The 17235-nt window shown below is 39.0% G+C and overlaps 2 protein-coding genes across 5 annotated transcripts in view; both read right to left on the minus strand.

Annotated features, from left to right (window-relative positions):
- LOC107787584 (uncharacterized) overlaps positions 1-1119 on the minus strand; it is a 52445-nt gene extending 51326 nt beyond the window's left edge. Inside the window, exon 1 of one of the 4 annotated variants that reach the window (XM_075228275.1) lies at positions 703-784. The gene's annotated coding sequence lies outside the window, so the exon portion shown is untranslated. Of the gene's footprint in view, positions 1-702 lie in introns of all 4 variants that reach the window. The other 3 variants (XM_016631845.2, XM_016631843.2, XM_016631844.2) reach the window with 3 other exon arrangements.
- Positions 1120-15719: 14600 nt separating this feature from the next.
- Positions 15720-16199, minus strand: LOC142168285 (uncharacterized). The gene has a single exon (XM_075228947.1). It carries the CDS (start codon positions 16197-16199, stop codon positions 15720-15722), a length of 480 nt encoding a protein of 159 aa, XP_075085048.1.
- Positions 16200-17235: the final 1036 nt, after the last annotated feature.

Genomic DNA, 17235 nt, shown 5'->3' on the forward strand with positions numbered 1-17235 from the left:
AGCAAAGTAAGACCTGAGTCTGCAAGAGAGAAATCAGCAGCAGAAAACTAATGCAAACCTAACTCTAAAAGGATATATATATATATAGGCCAACAATTTTTCTACCCCAGCTCATTTTCCACATAGGACAAATGCAAATGTAGAAAACAATGAAGTTTTTACAGAATGTGGGATACCTAGATAAAGGAAGCAAGAGTATATTTTAAGAAAAGACAAAAACCAACCAAATTCCAATATGAAAATGAAATGCCTCTATGACAAGAACAGTGACCATAAAGCCTCCTACCTCCTTAGAGAATCAGATCTATTTTGGAGTCTAAAAATACACAGTTCTGTGAAAAATCTTTTTTAAACAAAAATGAGTCAATCCTAAATTAGCTGAGGTCCGCTATTATGAATCCTCCATATATTATGAGAGTGAATATCACTTCTGCCTATAATACAACATGGGTGATACTTTGTTTTCATAATACAATGTGGTGATACTTACAGGAAAATGCATCAATTAATTAAGCATAATAATCCAATATATATATCAGTGAAAATTACTCCTGCCAATGATATAACCTTTTTGAATAAATACAATGCGGTGATACTTATAGGTAAATGCATCAATTAAACATAAATAACCTTAGAAATAAACACAATTAAAAAAAGGAAATGGATAGTCTTTTGCTAAACAAATTTGAAAGAAAGACTAACCTTGTAAATTAGGGCTCAGAGGCTTGAATCACTTTTATGAGTATCAAAACCCTAGTTACACCGTAAACACATAAAACCGAGCTTCATCAGATTAGAAACATCGAAATTGAGAAACAAAACAACAAATGAAGAACTTTAAAGAAAAACAAAATCAAAACAATTATTAAAAGGAAAAATTTGAAACAAAAAAGGGGTTAAGGGAAACTTTTCTAAGGGCGGTGACGTCAATTCAATTTTCTGTTGAAAAACAGTGAGGATCTGAATTAGAGATTAGGTGTTTGGGGATTGAAAAATGTTGATGAAAATAAGTGATTTTTCTTTTTTAGGGTTATTGTTACGAGTGTACTGCGAAGAAGAACGGAGCTGAGATTGTGTGTGACGACTGACGAGTGAGGGCAGAAGAAGATTGAGATCGACGGTCTAAGATTCCTATATTACCCTTACATTTTTACCAAACTAGTAGTCAAAAAATACTAATTAAATCAAATTGTGATCGGGCTTGTTTGAACATTGTCCGTCAATATGATATACTCAATAATAAAACTTTTATTAAATTAAAGAGACATATATAGGCATCGAATAAATTTTTTGTTTTTCTATTTTTCTTTATTATATTATCCAATTTTAGTATTATTGCATTGTTAATAAAAAAAATTTATTAGCATATTACTTTGTTTAATATTTTTGTGTACTACTTTCTTTTTATAATATAATAGAAGATATATATTTTATTACTCTTGAAATATTTTTTTATTTTAAATTTTATCTTATTGTTCTAATAATATTTTCTGAGTTTTAATGAATAAAATCTCAATTAAATTAAAGAGACTTATACAGGCATCGAATAACCTTTTTTTTGTATTTTTTTATTATATTATCCAATATTTAGTATTATTGTATTGTTAATAGAAATTTTTATTAGCATATTAATTTATTTAAATTTTTGTATGCTACTTTATAATAGAAGATATATATTTTTTATTTTATGTTTTATTATATTATTCTCAATAATATTTTTTGAATAAATAAACTTTTTATTTTTAAAAAAAACAAAAATTATTAATAAAAGCAAAGAAATATTGAATTGGTAGTTTTTAATTTTTTTAATTTTAGTTTTTTATTTTAAAATAATTTAAAAACTCCAACTTGAAACTACTCTCCAATTTGAATGGACATTTTTTTTATTTTTTATTTTTTATTATAAAATATTTTATTTTATTATTTTATAGATATTTAAATTCAAAAACAAAAGCCAATATTTAATTATTAACCACTTATGTCACGTAGATTTTTCTATCATGCCATTTGGCTTAAGGAAAGTGATTTTTCCTCTCATTTTAATAATATATAGATAGATTATTGTTAGATGGGCCTTTTAATCAATGGACTCACCACTCTTGGGCCATTAATTTCTCTTCTTTCGTAAAAATAAAAAAAAATTATGTACACTAGTTAGAAAAAATAAACAATAAATCCAACCGACTATTTGTGTAATGATCCCTTTAATGTATCCCATGTTTTATTAATTCTGTGCACAATTGGCCATTTTATGGATAAAGTGGATCTCAAAAGATTTTCTTGCCTTTGGCCAAACCTAATTGTTACCTATCTTTGTGCAATCACATTCGCTTATAATTTATGTTTGTCTAAATAGTGATCTTCGGCCTATCAATAATTTCTCTGAGATGAAATTTTATTTTTTCCTTATGTTAATCCATTTAACGTAACTGCAATAAAGTGGGAGAAGAACGTGAGAGAGACTAGGCATGTTGAATTTTTTCTAGTCATAACTTATGAATGGAGCACTTTGCTTTCTCCTTCTTCGTCTTCTTCAGTTGTGCTGCCATGGCCCATGAGTATCGCCTGAGTTGAATCACCTGCAGAGCTGCTCATCTTCGATGCATTAACTCTGATATTGTTGATTTTATCATTGGACTAAGTTATGTATACTCTTTGAGATAAAGGTAGTAGTTAGCATTCTTAATTGTTGGTTAAATTTTGCCTCATATAGCAAACTATTACACCCTATTTATTATAAACCAAAATAATTTCAAAATACTATTACTTATAGCTACCTTTTCTACTTTATATCAAATAGGTATTTATTTTATACCCTACAATTGAAGAGTGAAATACACCAATTATAATCTTTGTCTCTCTCTATCAACAAGATTCTCAATTCACTCTCTTCACCTTCAAATCTCTCTCCCTTTTCCATCAAGGCAGTCATCGTAGCAGCCATTTTTGGTTGCTATGTGGACTTTCTTAAGCGAAGAGAGTAGATCTGAAGCGAAAAAAGAGTAGGCGAACAGTAGGCGCCAGAATCATCGTCGTCATTGTGATCGTCGTCAGAATCGTCAGCGTCATCATCCATTATTGGCTCATCCTCTTAGGTGAACAGATCTGGTCATGGCTACGTCGGAGATGATTTGAGGGCCGAATTTTTGCTCGTCTCCATTTTTTATTTTAATACAATATGTACAGTATTTTGCTTGGCCGGAAAATACCATCTCCGGCGAACTTTCTTCTCTTCCTTGCTATTTTAGTCACATACAATGATACAAATACATTATATTTTTGTAGAAATATATTTTTTTTTACCTGTATTTATGTATTTAGAAAGTCTGTATTTTTTTAATACAATCGAATATCACTGTGTTTTGTGATTTTTTGCTATTTGAATACAGTCGAATTGAATACGATGAATTGAATACAATGTATAATAGTGAATAATAAATATTTGTGAATTGAATATAATGTATGCAATCGAATTGAATAGAACAGTATACACCCTTATTTCTTGATTACCTCATTATATTTATAAATACAGTCGCGCGAATACATGGAATATAGCACAATAGAAACAAAAATTATATAGAATTGATTTTGTTGAGTAAAATTTGGAGTGATACACGCTAATTGATCCTCTTTCCATTATTAAACAGCTGGACTCCCCTAATTTTTAAGCGAATTCTGCTACTGTATTCATAAATACAGTAGCGCGAATACAACGAATACAGTCGTACAGCTGGACTCTCCAGATGTATTTGATGTATTTATGCTATTGTATTCATGAATACAGTAGCTCGAATACAATGAATACAGTCGCGTAGCAGCGAAATTTATTTAGAATTGATTTTGTTGAGTTAAATTAGGAGTGATACACGCTAATTGATCCTCTTTCCGTTATTAAACAGCTGGACTCTCCTATTTTTTAGGCGAATTCTGCTACTGTATTCATGAATATAGTAGCACAAATACAGCGAATACAGTCACACAACTGGACTCCCCTATTTTTTAGGCGAATTTCGCTATTGTATTCATGAATACAGTAACACGAATACAGCGAATACAGTCGCGTAACAACTAAATAGTAGCTATAGGAAGTAATTATATATATGGTAGCTATAGGAAGTTAATAGCCACTAAACAATAGTGGATTCTGAAAATTTCTCTTTATTTTTTCAAAGATAATATTGTCACGGTGTCTGTTGGACTTAGCATATGAGATAAATTTAATTTCATCCATGAAAAAATATTGGACATATAGCAGTAGTACTTCAGATATATGGGTCTGAAGTTGGGTAATGTCAAGCCTAATGGCATAGCCAGAAATTCTGTCAAGGGTGTTCAAACTTTAAACAAGTCAATAATTTTTTTTGTCGATGAATAGTGTACCAAAATTTTTAGATCAAACTACGCAATATTTGGCTAAACAATAAAAAAAATAATAGAACTATAATTTTAAAAATTAAAATTAAAATAAGAAAAAGACAACATTAGAAATTTTACTAATAAAAATAAGCATGAAACAAAGGAAAGAGAGAGTTGAGAGGATTTGTAGTTTGTAGAGAGCTTTTGTTGATGAAATTTTTATAGAGTTTAACTTTTAAATTATAAATTTTATGTAAGAAATAACTTATAGTTAAAAACTTTACTTTTAAGGTTAGTTATTTAACAAGTTTTAAGAGTTATTTTATCTGAAAACGTTTTAGATTGAAAAAGAACCAAATAGACCAGACATGGTGGTTTTCGTTTACTCTTGGCAAATAAAATGGGAAGAATTTTGAATGCGTGAACAACACATCACTTTGAACACCCTGAATCATTTAACTGACTCACTCAACTGTGTTAAGGATGTTCAAAATGTAATATATATAACCATATAAAGTAGTATTTAACTTATATAAATATTTACCCATAAAGCAGTACAGTTGAATTTATGGTGGTTTATAGACAAACGAATCGATTTGATCCCAAAATAATAAATAAATTAAATAAAAATACAAGACTTAGCGTTAAAATTGAGATAAGATAGTAGATAACTTGGTTCGGGGAGCAGAGCTTCCGTATGCAATAGTAATACCAATAAACAAGAAACAAAGTGTTATTGAGTTTAGAATAATGTGTAGCATAAATTTGTGAGAAAATTCATGTCCTTACAATGGTTGTTGAAATCGCTATTTATAGTTGCACCTAGGGAACATGGTCCTAGGATCAAGCCCCTCTTAAATGACAATTATGGGGGACATTGAATAATGTGTAACATCACGCTATGAATGCCATAATTCTCTATAACAGACTGTGTATTTAATATTGCAGAATATTCTTCATTGAATGCTACTGGGTGTGTCATGACCCAATTCCTTCTATAGGCCGTGATGGCGGCCAACGTCGTCGCTAGGCAAGCCAACGGTGAACTAGACATATATTTATTCCTTTTAATAATTTCAAAGTAGTTGATTTTTATTTATTAAGTAAATGAAAAGTGAAAAATTTAATAAAGTAAAGCGTAAACTAATAAAAGAGCAAATATGATGAAATAAATACTCAAAAGTGATAAAGTGTCTACTAACATATTCTCAAGACCCGGTGTCACGAGTGTATGAAAAACTAATAGAATATACAAAACACCTAAGCTTTTGTCTGAAAGTGAGATAGACAAAAAGTAAATACAAAAGAGAGAAACTGCGAGTGCTGCAGAACAGACTCAGAGAGCATCTCACCACTAAGCCTCAGGATAATGGGGTGCGTGCCTGAATGGACACCAGATGCACCTGCCTCAGATCTTGCACGATTAGTACAGAAGTATAGCATGAGTACATAAACAACATATATCCAGTAAGTATCCAGTCTAAACTCGAAGAAGTAGTAATGAGGGGTCGATATCAACACTTACTATGGGACAGCAAATAAAATACAGAAATTCTAAATAGGCATGGAATATATGAATAATAATAATAACATAATAGCAAGCAGTGAATAAATGATTCTTTAACTGATAGTAAATTCCAAAGTCTCCAACTAACACTTACTAGTTCCAAATCAATTTCGGTTATTAAATAAATTATAACCTCTCAAGCCATAAAATAATATCAAGTGTAATCGGGCTCCGAGTATTATCACGCACGATTTATGCCAAGATCGTACGGCCCTATCCAAATATTGTGTGCACTACCGAGGGTCGAACGGCACGAACCATAGATGCATCTATTATACTGACAAGGCGAACGGCCCACTCCCATGAGAGTAGAGAAGTTTACCTCGCTCGCGGAAGTACTTACGACGCGAGAGGACATGGATTTCTTAGAGTTATTATGTATTTCCTCAATTCTTCCAAAAAAATAAATCTAAATTTAAAATTTGCAACTTAAAAATCCCTAGCCTCAGCTCTATTCAAAACAATCAATATACATAATAAACACAATGGTACAATTAAGGTATGATGTGGATCTAAGACTACCCGGACATATCATGAAATATAGATACGCACGGACTCTCGTCACGTAGTGCGTATATAGATCCCCACATAAGTAATACACAACAAGATACACCTAAGAGGATGAGTTCCCTCTTACAAGGTTATACAAGAGACTTACCTCGTCTCAAAACTCACCTTTCGGCCCACGAATTCACTCTAAAGTCTCAACTTGGTGCCGAACAATCCGAAGCTAGCCAAATTTTAATTTAAATCAATCAATACACACTCGCAAGTTCATAATTTAGCTATTAGAGTAATTATTCGACCTAAATTGGAAGATTCTTAAAATTCACCCCGGGCCCACGTGCCCGGATTCCGGAAATTTTCGAAGATAAATGTTACCCATAACCTCACAAACTCAAATATAAAATTTTTACCCAATTCTATAATCATTTTCGTGGTCAAATCCCATTTTTATCAAAACCTAGATTTTTCAACTAAACGCACAAATTCTACAATTTATGTGTTAAGATTCTACCCCAAAAGCATGTATTAAACTCATCTTATATAGAGATTACTGACCTCAAAGTGCTAGGTAAAAACCCCTCTTCAAATATCTCTAAAATCGTCCAAGAAGTGAAAGAAATGAATCAAAATAGCCTAAGTCCCGACATTAAATGAACCTCACTGCCCCAGCGATTTTCGCTTATGCGGATTCTGGGGCGCACCTGCGACGCCGCACCTGTGACGCCGCACCTGCGAAAAACTCCATCGCATGTGCGGTCCTCGCCCAGCTTATCACAGGTGCGGTCCTCGCCCAGCTTAGCCAAGTCCACTTATGCGGAGAAGAATGTGCGCCTGCGCTTTTGCTTCTACAGAGCTGGTCCGCATCTGCGAATCCAGACCTCCTTGGCCTAGCCCGCGCCTGCGACCATTTTCCTCGCACCTGCGAGCTCGCAGGTGCGGTAAGGCCTCCACTTCTGCGACCACTGGACAGCCTTCTCTAGGCTTCTTTTGCGGTCGATGATCCGCTTCTGCAAAGTCGCACCTATGGCCAAAACCCCGCAAGTGCGAACGCACCAGAACTGGGGCACCAACACTTGGCAATTTTAAAGTTCCAATCTGTTTCCTATCCGTTTTGCATCAGGGCCCCCTGGGACCCTGTCCAATTACACTCACACATCTAACAATATAATACGGATCTGCTCGCGTACTCGAAACACCAAAATAACATCTAAAAATATGAATCGGACGCCAAAACGCATGAATTAAATTATGAAACTCAAAAACTTCTAGAAACACTTCCGCGCATCCTATTCCTATCAAATCAACTCGGAATGATACCAAATTTTGCGTGCAAGTCACAAATTTAAATCGAACCTTGATAGCACCAAATCCTACCTCAAACCAAATTTAAAGAACTTGAAAACCTTTAATGCGTGAACTTTTAATATTAAGTGCCGAAATGCGCCCGGGTCATCCAAAACCCAATCCGAATATACGCTCAAGTCCAAAATCATCATACGAACCTATTGGGACCGTCAAATCCCGATTCCGAGGTAGTTTACTCAAAATGTTGACTCAAGTCAAACTTAACCATTTTAAGCCAATATTAAGGAACTAAGTGTTCCGATTTTAACCCGAACCCTTCCAAACCCGAACTAACCATCCCCGCAAGTCATAAAACAGTAACAATACATACGGGGAGTCTTAATTAGGGGAACGAGGATCTAAAAAGCAAAACAACAGGCCGAGTCGTTATAGGGTGGTAGGCACTCATTTGTCTTCATTAGCAGTCTTCCCTTCGGGGGCACTCCGGTGTTAACTGAAGCTGCTGCCCCCAGTCTTGGTTTTCATCTGTCTCGCTTTCCACCTATCTCTGGTTTCATGTGTCGCTCTATTATACGAGTATTTTATATGAACCGATTTTACCCGATACAGATAGTCCCCCTACTTCCTATGGCACATCCTTGTGTCATCGGGAAGTTGGTGAATATACCTTTCTTGGCGAGAAACTTTCTGACCCCCTCTGAAAAGGTTTTTGACGCTTGATTAGACGCACGTCTCTCCACATTTAATACTCCGAACACGCGTCATCCCATGGTTTAACAATACTTTTACCGGTTCTCGAGGTAATCATGGCCACAATTTTAGCTGCCTATTCCTTTACTTATACTCTTCATTCTTCTCCTTTTACACTTCATAATTTTTTGAACTCTCTCATCTTTTCTTACTCAACTCTCTCTTGCTTTCAAATTTCTTTAACCTTCTTTTTGAGAGAAACCTTTGCTTTCTTCGGTTAAATATGGCCTCTTCTTCCAAGAACTCTAGCTCTTCAAAGAATAAGGAAAGCATTGATGATGCTGCACCTCCTACGGTGAGCACCATTATCCCTATAAAGCTCAACAAAACCAAGGATTTTGAGGAGAAATTTCCTTCTACTAACTCCCCCATATGTGTTGTTGGTGTATTCCCTTCTTTCATCCGTCCTCCTAGCATTCCTGTTGTGAAGGAAGATTGTGGGTTCCATGATTTGAACAGCATCACTCCCAATCTTGCGGAGCGGGTAACCTTCCCCAAGAAGGGTTTTACGTACGTTTACACGTACCCCTTCACCTTGACTCCGTAATTTTGGAGCTTTGCTTCCGTTATCAAGTATGCTTGGCACAGGTGAGCCCTTTTGTATGGCGGACGGTAGCTTGCATTTGGAGGCTATGCCAGGAGACGGGGGAAGAGCTCTCCCTGGTTTGAATGATGAACCTTTATTCCCTCAAGATTTTTCGTGAGGGAATGATAAACTTTAGCAAACATGGTCACCATGCTTTGCTCACTAGCATGGATAACGACAACGACCATGGATGGATGGAGCGGTTCGTTGTAGTTGCCAACATGGATATCATCCCGGCCACAACTACATCTTTTCCTGAGTCACATAATCGTAAATGTAAGTTCAACGTCTGTCTTTTTTTTCTGATTAAAATTTGTTCCATGTTATTATCGATCCTTCTCTTCATATTATTTCAGCAACTCGGTGGACACCACCAAGGGTTGAAGACTTGGACCAGTGGGTCCAGAAGATTTTGGATGTTACTACGCTTGAGACCCACCGGTGGAAAGAATTTCCCCTTAAATACGGGTGGAAGGCCCAAAATCATAGTAAGTTGATTCTCGAACTTATCTTGTTTTTTTCCCACATATAAGAAAACTAGCTAACTTTTTCTTTTGTTGAATTCAGGTCTTCCACAGGGTTTTGTTATCGTCCCTAAGAAGGACGTTTTGGCTGATCTCGCAGATGCGACGAGGTTGCTGTAGGAGGCCTTCACCCAAACGGGTGTCGTAGGACCTGCTTTCGGTTTAGGTGCTTCCTCTTGGAGTTTCTGACTGGAGAACAAGTAACAAAAAAGGTGACGTTCCTCTATGGACAAGGGTAAAAATAAAAAGGTGATGAGTCAGCCGCAGACACCATGGTGATCGATGATGATGGGGGAGCTAGTGATGAATGGGCTTCTATACATAGAAGACGACGACCTTCATCAGCTCAACATAATGCTTAATCTACTGAGCTAGTTACGCCAACTGAGGATGATGTCCAGGCGCTCTGGGAGAGTGTGATACAGTAGAAGATTCTAACTCTCACTTCCGGGCCCCGGTCGCTGCTCCCGGTGTTGTGAGACTGTGTACCGAGCCTTTTCTGTCTTCGGTTGACGAGCAACCAATAACTAGCACTACTTCTGTCGCAGGTGCTTCTCAACCTACAACGCCATCAGCTCCGTCTCCTTCTTCGCCAATTATGCCTTCTCCACCAGCAACTGTTACATCATCTCTACCGGCCGCTGACACCCGAGAGGAGGATGTCCTTCTTCCCTAGTCACCAGTCCATAGGAGGAGGGAAGTTTCCCTCTCGGTCTTTACCGGGTGCCATCTCCTATCCCGACTGGTGGAACTTGCTAATTACCTGAAGCCTCTTGTTTCAGAGAAAGATAAGAATAAAATACATTCTCTCTTGGGGGGAGTATATGATAAACAATGTCATGCACAACTTAACATCGGTATGATATTTGTTCCCTATGCAGTTTCTTCTAACTTTGTTATGACAGGATTTTTGATTTGAACTTTTGATTTTGCAACTAACTTTCTTGCTTCCGATGGCCTTCAAAAGTTGATCCTCGATAACAAGAAACTCACTTCCGAGCGGGATCAACTGTTGGATGAGCGGGATCAAATTACCGCTGGCCTCCCTACACTAGAAGCACAAGTTGTCGAGGCCGTTGAGTTGGAGGCTCGGTTGCAGCAGAGTGAGCAAAAGGTGGTGACCCTCAGCCAAGAGGCCGCAAAGGTAAGGGTACAATTTCAAGAGGCCAAGGCAAAGTGGACCAATGTCCAAAATGTTGTTCTTGTTGCTACTGATCGTGAGGCTACCTCTACTGAAAGACAAAATAATTTGGAGGCAACCTTGAACTCCAAAGTTGAAGAGACTGTTGCTGCTGAGGAGAAGCATTCCCGAATGGAATAGAAGTGTAGGAAGGTCATGGAGCATAATAAAGTTTATAACTCCACTATCCGTGACCTTGACGTCAGCCTTCAGGCCGCTATAACTTTCGATCGAGGTTGACCATCTTAAGGAAGAGCTTCAGCACCGAGCGGCTTCCCTCATTGTTAAAAAATATATTCTGTGTATAACATAAGGAGAAAAACCTTGGAAGAGGCCAAAGCGGGCATCATTGACTTTGACGCCGAGATTGCCAAGGACCGTGAGCTGGAGTCAACTGCCCGAAGGGTCTCTCGGTCCACCCTGATGCGACTGACTCTTCCGGTTCCGAGTTCTTGGGAACTGAGGAGGAACTTGAAGGGAATGATGATGAAGGTTAAGATCTTGAGCTGGCGGCAGATCCACCTACTTCTCCCAGGGGCGCAGATGCTTCTCTTCCCCCGGGTTCTGGGGATGCAGTAGTTTAGCTTTTTTCTTTCTTTCCTTTTTGTTTTCCACTTCATACTTTTGTACTTGTGCTACTTGGCACGGTTGCTATATAAAAGTGCTTTTTCATTTTAGTATTGTGCAAATATTTCTCTTTGCATCGAGTTATGCAAGGTTTTAGGTGTGTTATTCCCGATAGTATTTGGATCCCAGACATGAATTCTTCCGGAACCAACCCTTTACTGTGAGGGTTTTATAAGAGAGGGCCCTCTTATATTTATGGTGCTCTTGAAGAGGACGTCTCCTGTTCATTCTGGCACTAGTATTTTGAAGTACTTGATTAACTTTCAAATGATAAAATTAATTCATCGTTCGGACAAGAAACAAGATAAAAATAAAAGGACTTTACTTTATTTCTTCCATTTTGAAAAATATATAAGCATTCGTTGTGCTGAAAAATAAATTGCCATTACTTGTGGCTAATTTGTACAACTTGTTTCTACGGGGCTGGCCGCGCAGTCCCCGGTCCCGATGATGCATCTTTGTTCCTGGATTTTATAGTACCGGTTTATGTGGCAGTCATATTGCCGTATTCTTATATCATTCCCCTCAGTGTTCGAATGCGAAGAATGAGAATTTTAACACTAGAAGTCTTGCTCCTTTGAGGATCCCACCAGTGAATGGTTGGATAATCTTTGGCCTGAAAGCAAGATTCACTTTCCGTTAGGAACTTTGCTATCGAGCCAAAGATTACCTAACCACCCCCAATGACTTGCACCCGTGAACGGTCGAGTAACCTTCGGCCCGATAGCAAGCTTTATTTCCTGGTAGGAACTTTGCTATCGAGCAAAAGACTATTTAACAGTCCCGTAGTAGCTCATTGCTTCCATGCCTTATTATTTAAAGGTCTTATTTGTGCTAATGATGCTTTTTCCCTAGTATGCTTTCCGTTGCTGCCTCGTTAAAAACCTTGCCAGAAAAACCCAATTGGGACAAAAACTGGACGAAGGGAAAAAGAGTGCAACACATACTTTCCATATAGGCGGTGCTCATCAACAATAGTATCTTTTGAGGTGTGCCACATTCCAGTTGCTTGAAAATTTTAGTCCGTCTTGATTTTTCAATTTGTATGATCCTTTTTCGGTGATAGCTGAAATGCGGTAGGGGCCTTCCCACGTTGGACCCATCTTTCCTGCATTGAGCTCTCGGGTATTTTGAGCCACTTTCCTTAAAATCAAGTCTCCCACTTTGAAATAACAGAGATTGGCTCTTCAATTGTAATATCTTTCCATTCTTTTGTTTTTGGGTTGTCATCCTTATATGCGTCAAGTCCCTACGTTCGTCTAGCAACTCTAATCCGACCAATAATGCTTCGTTGTTTGCTTCTTTGTTCGCCCAAAAATATCTCATGGTAGGTTCTCCCACTTCTACTGGGATCAGGGCTTTTACTCCGTATACGAGAGAGAAATGTGTTTCCCCCGTGCTTGATTTGGCCATTGTTCGGTATGCCTATAGCACTCCCGGTAGCTCTTCGGGCCATTTGCCTTTGGCTGCTTCTAATCTCTCTTTGAGATTTTGAATTATCACCTTGTTTGTTGATTCCTCTTGACCATTTGCGCTCAGGTGGTATGGCGATGATGTGATTATTTTGATTTTCAAGTCTTCAAGGAATTTTGTGACTTTTGCGCCTATAAATTGTGACCCGTTGTCGCAAGCTATTTCTTTTGGTATCCCGAACCTGCAAATTATGTTCTCCCACAGGAAATCGACTACTTTGCGCTCGCCTATTTTTTGGTAAGAACCTTCTTCAACCCGCTTAGAAAAGTAGTCAGTTAAAATTAACCGAAATCTTACCTTACCGGGAGCCGGCGGCAGCGGACCAGCTATGTCCATCCCCCATTTCATGAATAACCAGGGCGACAAAATCGAGTGCAATAGCTCTGCCGCTTGATGCACCAACTGTGCGTGGTGTTGACGCTTATCGCAATTCTGAACATAAGTCTTAACGTCTTGTTCCATCCGGGGCTAGTAGTAGCCTGCCTTAATTAGCTTTAATACTAAGGAATCCGCGCCGAGTGATTTCCATATATTCCTTTGTGAACTTCTCTCACGACGTAATTAGCTTCGGAGGCTCCTAAACATCGGGCCAATGGGCCTTGGAAAGATTTTCTATACAATTGACCTCCCCTGAATTTGTATCGAGCTGCTTTAGTGCGTAGCGCCCGGGATGCCTTGGGATCTTCGGGTAATTTTCCGTGCTCGAGATAATCAATGATCTCATTCCCCCAGTACCAGACCAAATTGGTCGTGTTTACTTCATAATAGCCGTCCACATCCAATACCGAATGCATAAGCTGCACAACCGTTTCAGAGTCTGATTCTTTCATTTCCGTGGATGAGCCCAGATTGGCCAGTGTGTCTGCTTCCGCATTTTCCTCCCTTGGATTATAGGTTATTGACTATTCCCTGAACCGTGCAAGCAGAGCCTGGACTTTCACTACATATTGTTGCATGCGTTTCTCTTTGGCGTCGAAGATTTCGTGTACCTGATTTACTACCAGTTGGGAATCACATTTGACTTCTATGACCTTGGAGTCCAGTCCCCCGGTCAACTCGAGTCCTACAATCAAGGCCTCATAATCTGCTTTATTGTTAGTCAAGGGAACAATTCTTATGGCCTGCCTCAGGGTTTCTCCCGAAGGCATGATTAATACTACACCTAGACCGGGCCCTTTAATGTTGGAAGCTCCGTCCGTGAACAAGGTCCAGACTCCCGATGTCGATTTAGACACCATCACCGCTTCTTTGGTGGCCAGAGCAGCAGTCCAGGACTGAAATCGGCCATAAAGTCACCCAAAACTTATGACTTGATCGCAATCCTAGTTTTATACTCTATGTCAAATTCACTCATTTTGACTGCCCGCTTGGCCAGTCGACTTGAAAGTTCAGGTTTGTGAAGGATACTCCGCAGGGGAAAGGTTGTCACCATGGTTATCGGGTGACATTGGAAATAAGGCATATGCTTTCGAGCGGCGACTACAAGATCTAGGGCCAATTTTTGGAGGTGTGGGTAGCGAGTTTCCGCTTCCGTTAAAATTTTACTAACAGAATAAATAGGAGATTGCATACCTTCGTCTTCACGGACTAAAACGGCACTTACCGCTACCTCCGAGACCGCTTAGTAAATTAGCAATTGTTCACCTTCCTCTAATTTCGATAGTAATGGAGGGCGCGATAAATACCTTTTCAAATCTTTTAGAGTGTGCTGGCATTCCGGAATCCATCCGAAGTTGTTCTTCTTCTTCATAAGTGAGAAAAAGTGATGGCACTTTTATAAAGACTGGGAAATGAACCTACTCAAAGCAGCAGTTTTCTTGTTAACCTCTAAACCTCTTTCACATTTGACAACTAGTCGGAAATGTCTTCGACGGCTTTAATTTTATCGAGATTGACTTCGATCCCCCTTGTGACACCACAAACCCTAAGAACTTACCGGAGCTGACTCTAAATGCACATTTCTCGGGGTTAAGCTTGATGTTGTGCTTTCTTAGGATGCCAAAGGTTTCTTAGAGGTGTTTAAGATGATCACCTGCATTCAAAGACTTAACCAGCATATCATCCATATAAACTTCCATTGTTTTCCCTATTTGCTTTTCAAACATTTTTTTCACGAGCCTCTGATAAGTGGTTCCGGCGTTCTTAAGCCCGAAAGGCATCACATTATAGCAATATGTACCAAAGTTCATTATGAACAAAGTTTTTTCCTGATCCTCCGGGTTCATTTTGATTTGGTTTAACTCGGAATAGGCATCGAGGAAACTCATTAACTCGTGCCCAGCCGTCGCATCAATCATTTGATCAATGTTTGGCAGTGGGAACAACTCTTTTGGGTATGCCTTATTCAGATCATTATAATCTACACACATATGAAATTTATTATTCTTTTTTGGAACTACTACTACGTTAGCTAGCCAATCAGGATACTTTACCTCCTTGATTGTACCGATATCAAGCAATCAAGTTACCTCTTCTTCGACAAATTTGTTTCTGACCTCGGCAATATGGCGCTTCTTCTGCCTTACCGGAGGGATGTTATGATCCAGGCTTAACTTATGCACGGCCACCTCTGGTGGGATACTTGTCATATCCGCATGCGACCACGCAAAATAGTCAACATTAAATTTAAGAAATTTTATAAACCCTGACCTAAGCTCGGGGTTTAATCCTGTCCCTAAGTGGAACTTCCTCTCCAAGAACTTTTTGAACAATGCGACTTGCTTGAGCTTTTTCTACTGTGGATTTGGTTGCGTATGTTTCTTCTGGTACCTGATAGGATCCCGATGACTCCTCCCCCTTGTTGACTTCGTTCGGCTCGGGAGCAAGCGACAATTCCTGTAATTGCTATGCCGCATGCTCGTTCCCTTTACTAATGGAAACTGAGATCACGTTCCTCTCCCTTGTCGTCGGTTGATCTCCTCTTATCTGTTTAATTCCCTCCAAAGTTGGGAATTTCAAAGGTTTATGGTATGTTGACGGCACAACCTTCATCTCGTGTAGCCATGGTCTCCGAAGAATAATATTGTAGCCCATATCGCCATCTACTACTTCAAAAAGGGTCATCTTCATTACCCCTTCGGCATTCGTAGACAGCAGAATCTCCCCTCGGGTTGTCACGCTTGCTAAATTGAACCCGACGAGGAGCTTTAGTGCCGGAATGATACTTCCGGTCAGCTTGGCTTGTTCCAGCACTCTCCATCGGATAATATTAGATGAACTTCCTAGGCCCACCAAAACACGTTTAATTTTAAAATCTAAAACATTAAGAGAAATTGCTAGGGCATCGTTGTGCCGTAGTAGGAGTCCATCTGCGTCTTCCTCCATGAAGGTGATGTCGTCTTTGGCGACTTCCTAGAGTCTCTTGCTATGGGTCACCGATACCTTTGTCTTTTTCGCTGCCGAAAATTTTACACCATTAATCTCGTTCCTCTCAAAAATCATGTTGATTGTTAGACGAAGGGGATCTTCTCCTACTTTTGAGGGTTTCACGTTATCCTGGTTGTAGATGTAGTTATTCTTAGCCCGGCCGCTTAGGAATTCTCTGAGATGGCTGTTTTTTAGCGATATCGCTACCTCCTCGTACAAATGACAGCAGTCCCCTGTCCGATGGCTGTTAGTCCCGTGATACTCGTGCCATAGATTGGGGTCCCTCTGGCTGGGGTTAGATCTCATCGACCTCGGGAATCGAGCTTCTTTCATGTTTCTCATTGTCGATAACAATTCCACCACATTGATGTTGAAATTATATTCGGACATCCTGGGGTAGGTGGAGTCTCGGGAGGCCGATACCTCTTTATCCTGCAATGATCTGTTATTCCGGTCGCGATCAACTCTCCTATCAATAGCGAATCTATCCGTCGACCGAAAACATCTGCCACGTCCTTCAGCCTTTTCGTACGGTAAAAACTGACCTCTAGAATACCATCGATCTGCGTCGAGATCAACCTTCAATTTTTCCTTATTCTTTCCTCGATCCCGACACTTGGTTGATGCCGGGAAACCGAGCTGGTCATCTTCTATTCTTATCTTCGATTCGTAGCGGTTATGGACGTCTGCTCATATTGTCACTTGGAACTCGAGAAAACTTTCTTTCAATTTCTGGAAAGCGTCAGAACTCCTCGGATTCAGCCCTTTGGTAAATGCCTCAGCTGCCCATTCGTCCAGCATAGCCGGTAGCAACAAACTCTCCTTTTTAAACCTGGTCACGAACTCCCGCAGCAATTCAGATTCTCCTTTTGTAATTCTAAATATGTCGGCCTTTCAGGCATGTACCTTCTTGGCCCCGACACGGGCCTTGATAAAAGAATCTGCGAGCATCTCGAAGGAATCTATTGAGTGCTCAGGCAAAAGTGAGTACCAT

Source organism: Nicotiana tabacum, chromosome 13, assembly GCF_000715075.1.
Source record: "Nicotiana tabacum cultivar K326 chromosome 13, ASM71507v2, whole genome shotgun sequence".
Taxonomy (NCBI): Eukaryota; Viridiplantae; Streptophyta; class Magnoliopsida; order Solanales; family Solanaceae; genus Nicotiana; species Nicotiana tabacum.

What these genes read in the sequence shown, in the direction of transcription:
- LOC142168285 (XM_075228947.1), bottom strand. Translation starts at nt 16,199, where the DNA reads ATGGAGGAAGACGCAGATGGACTCCTACTACGGCACAACGATGCCCTA.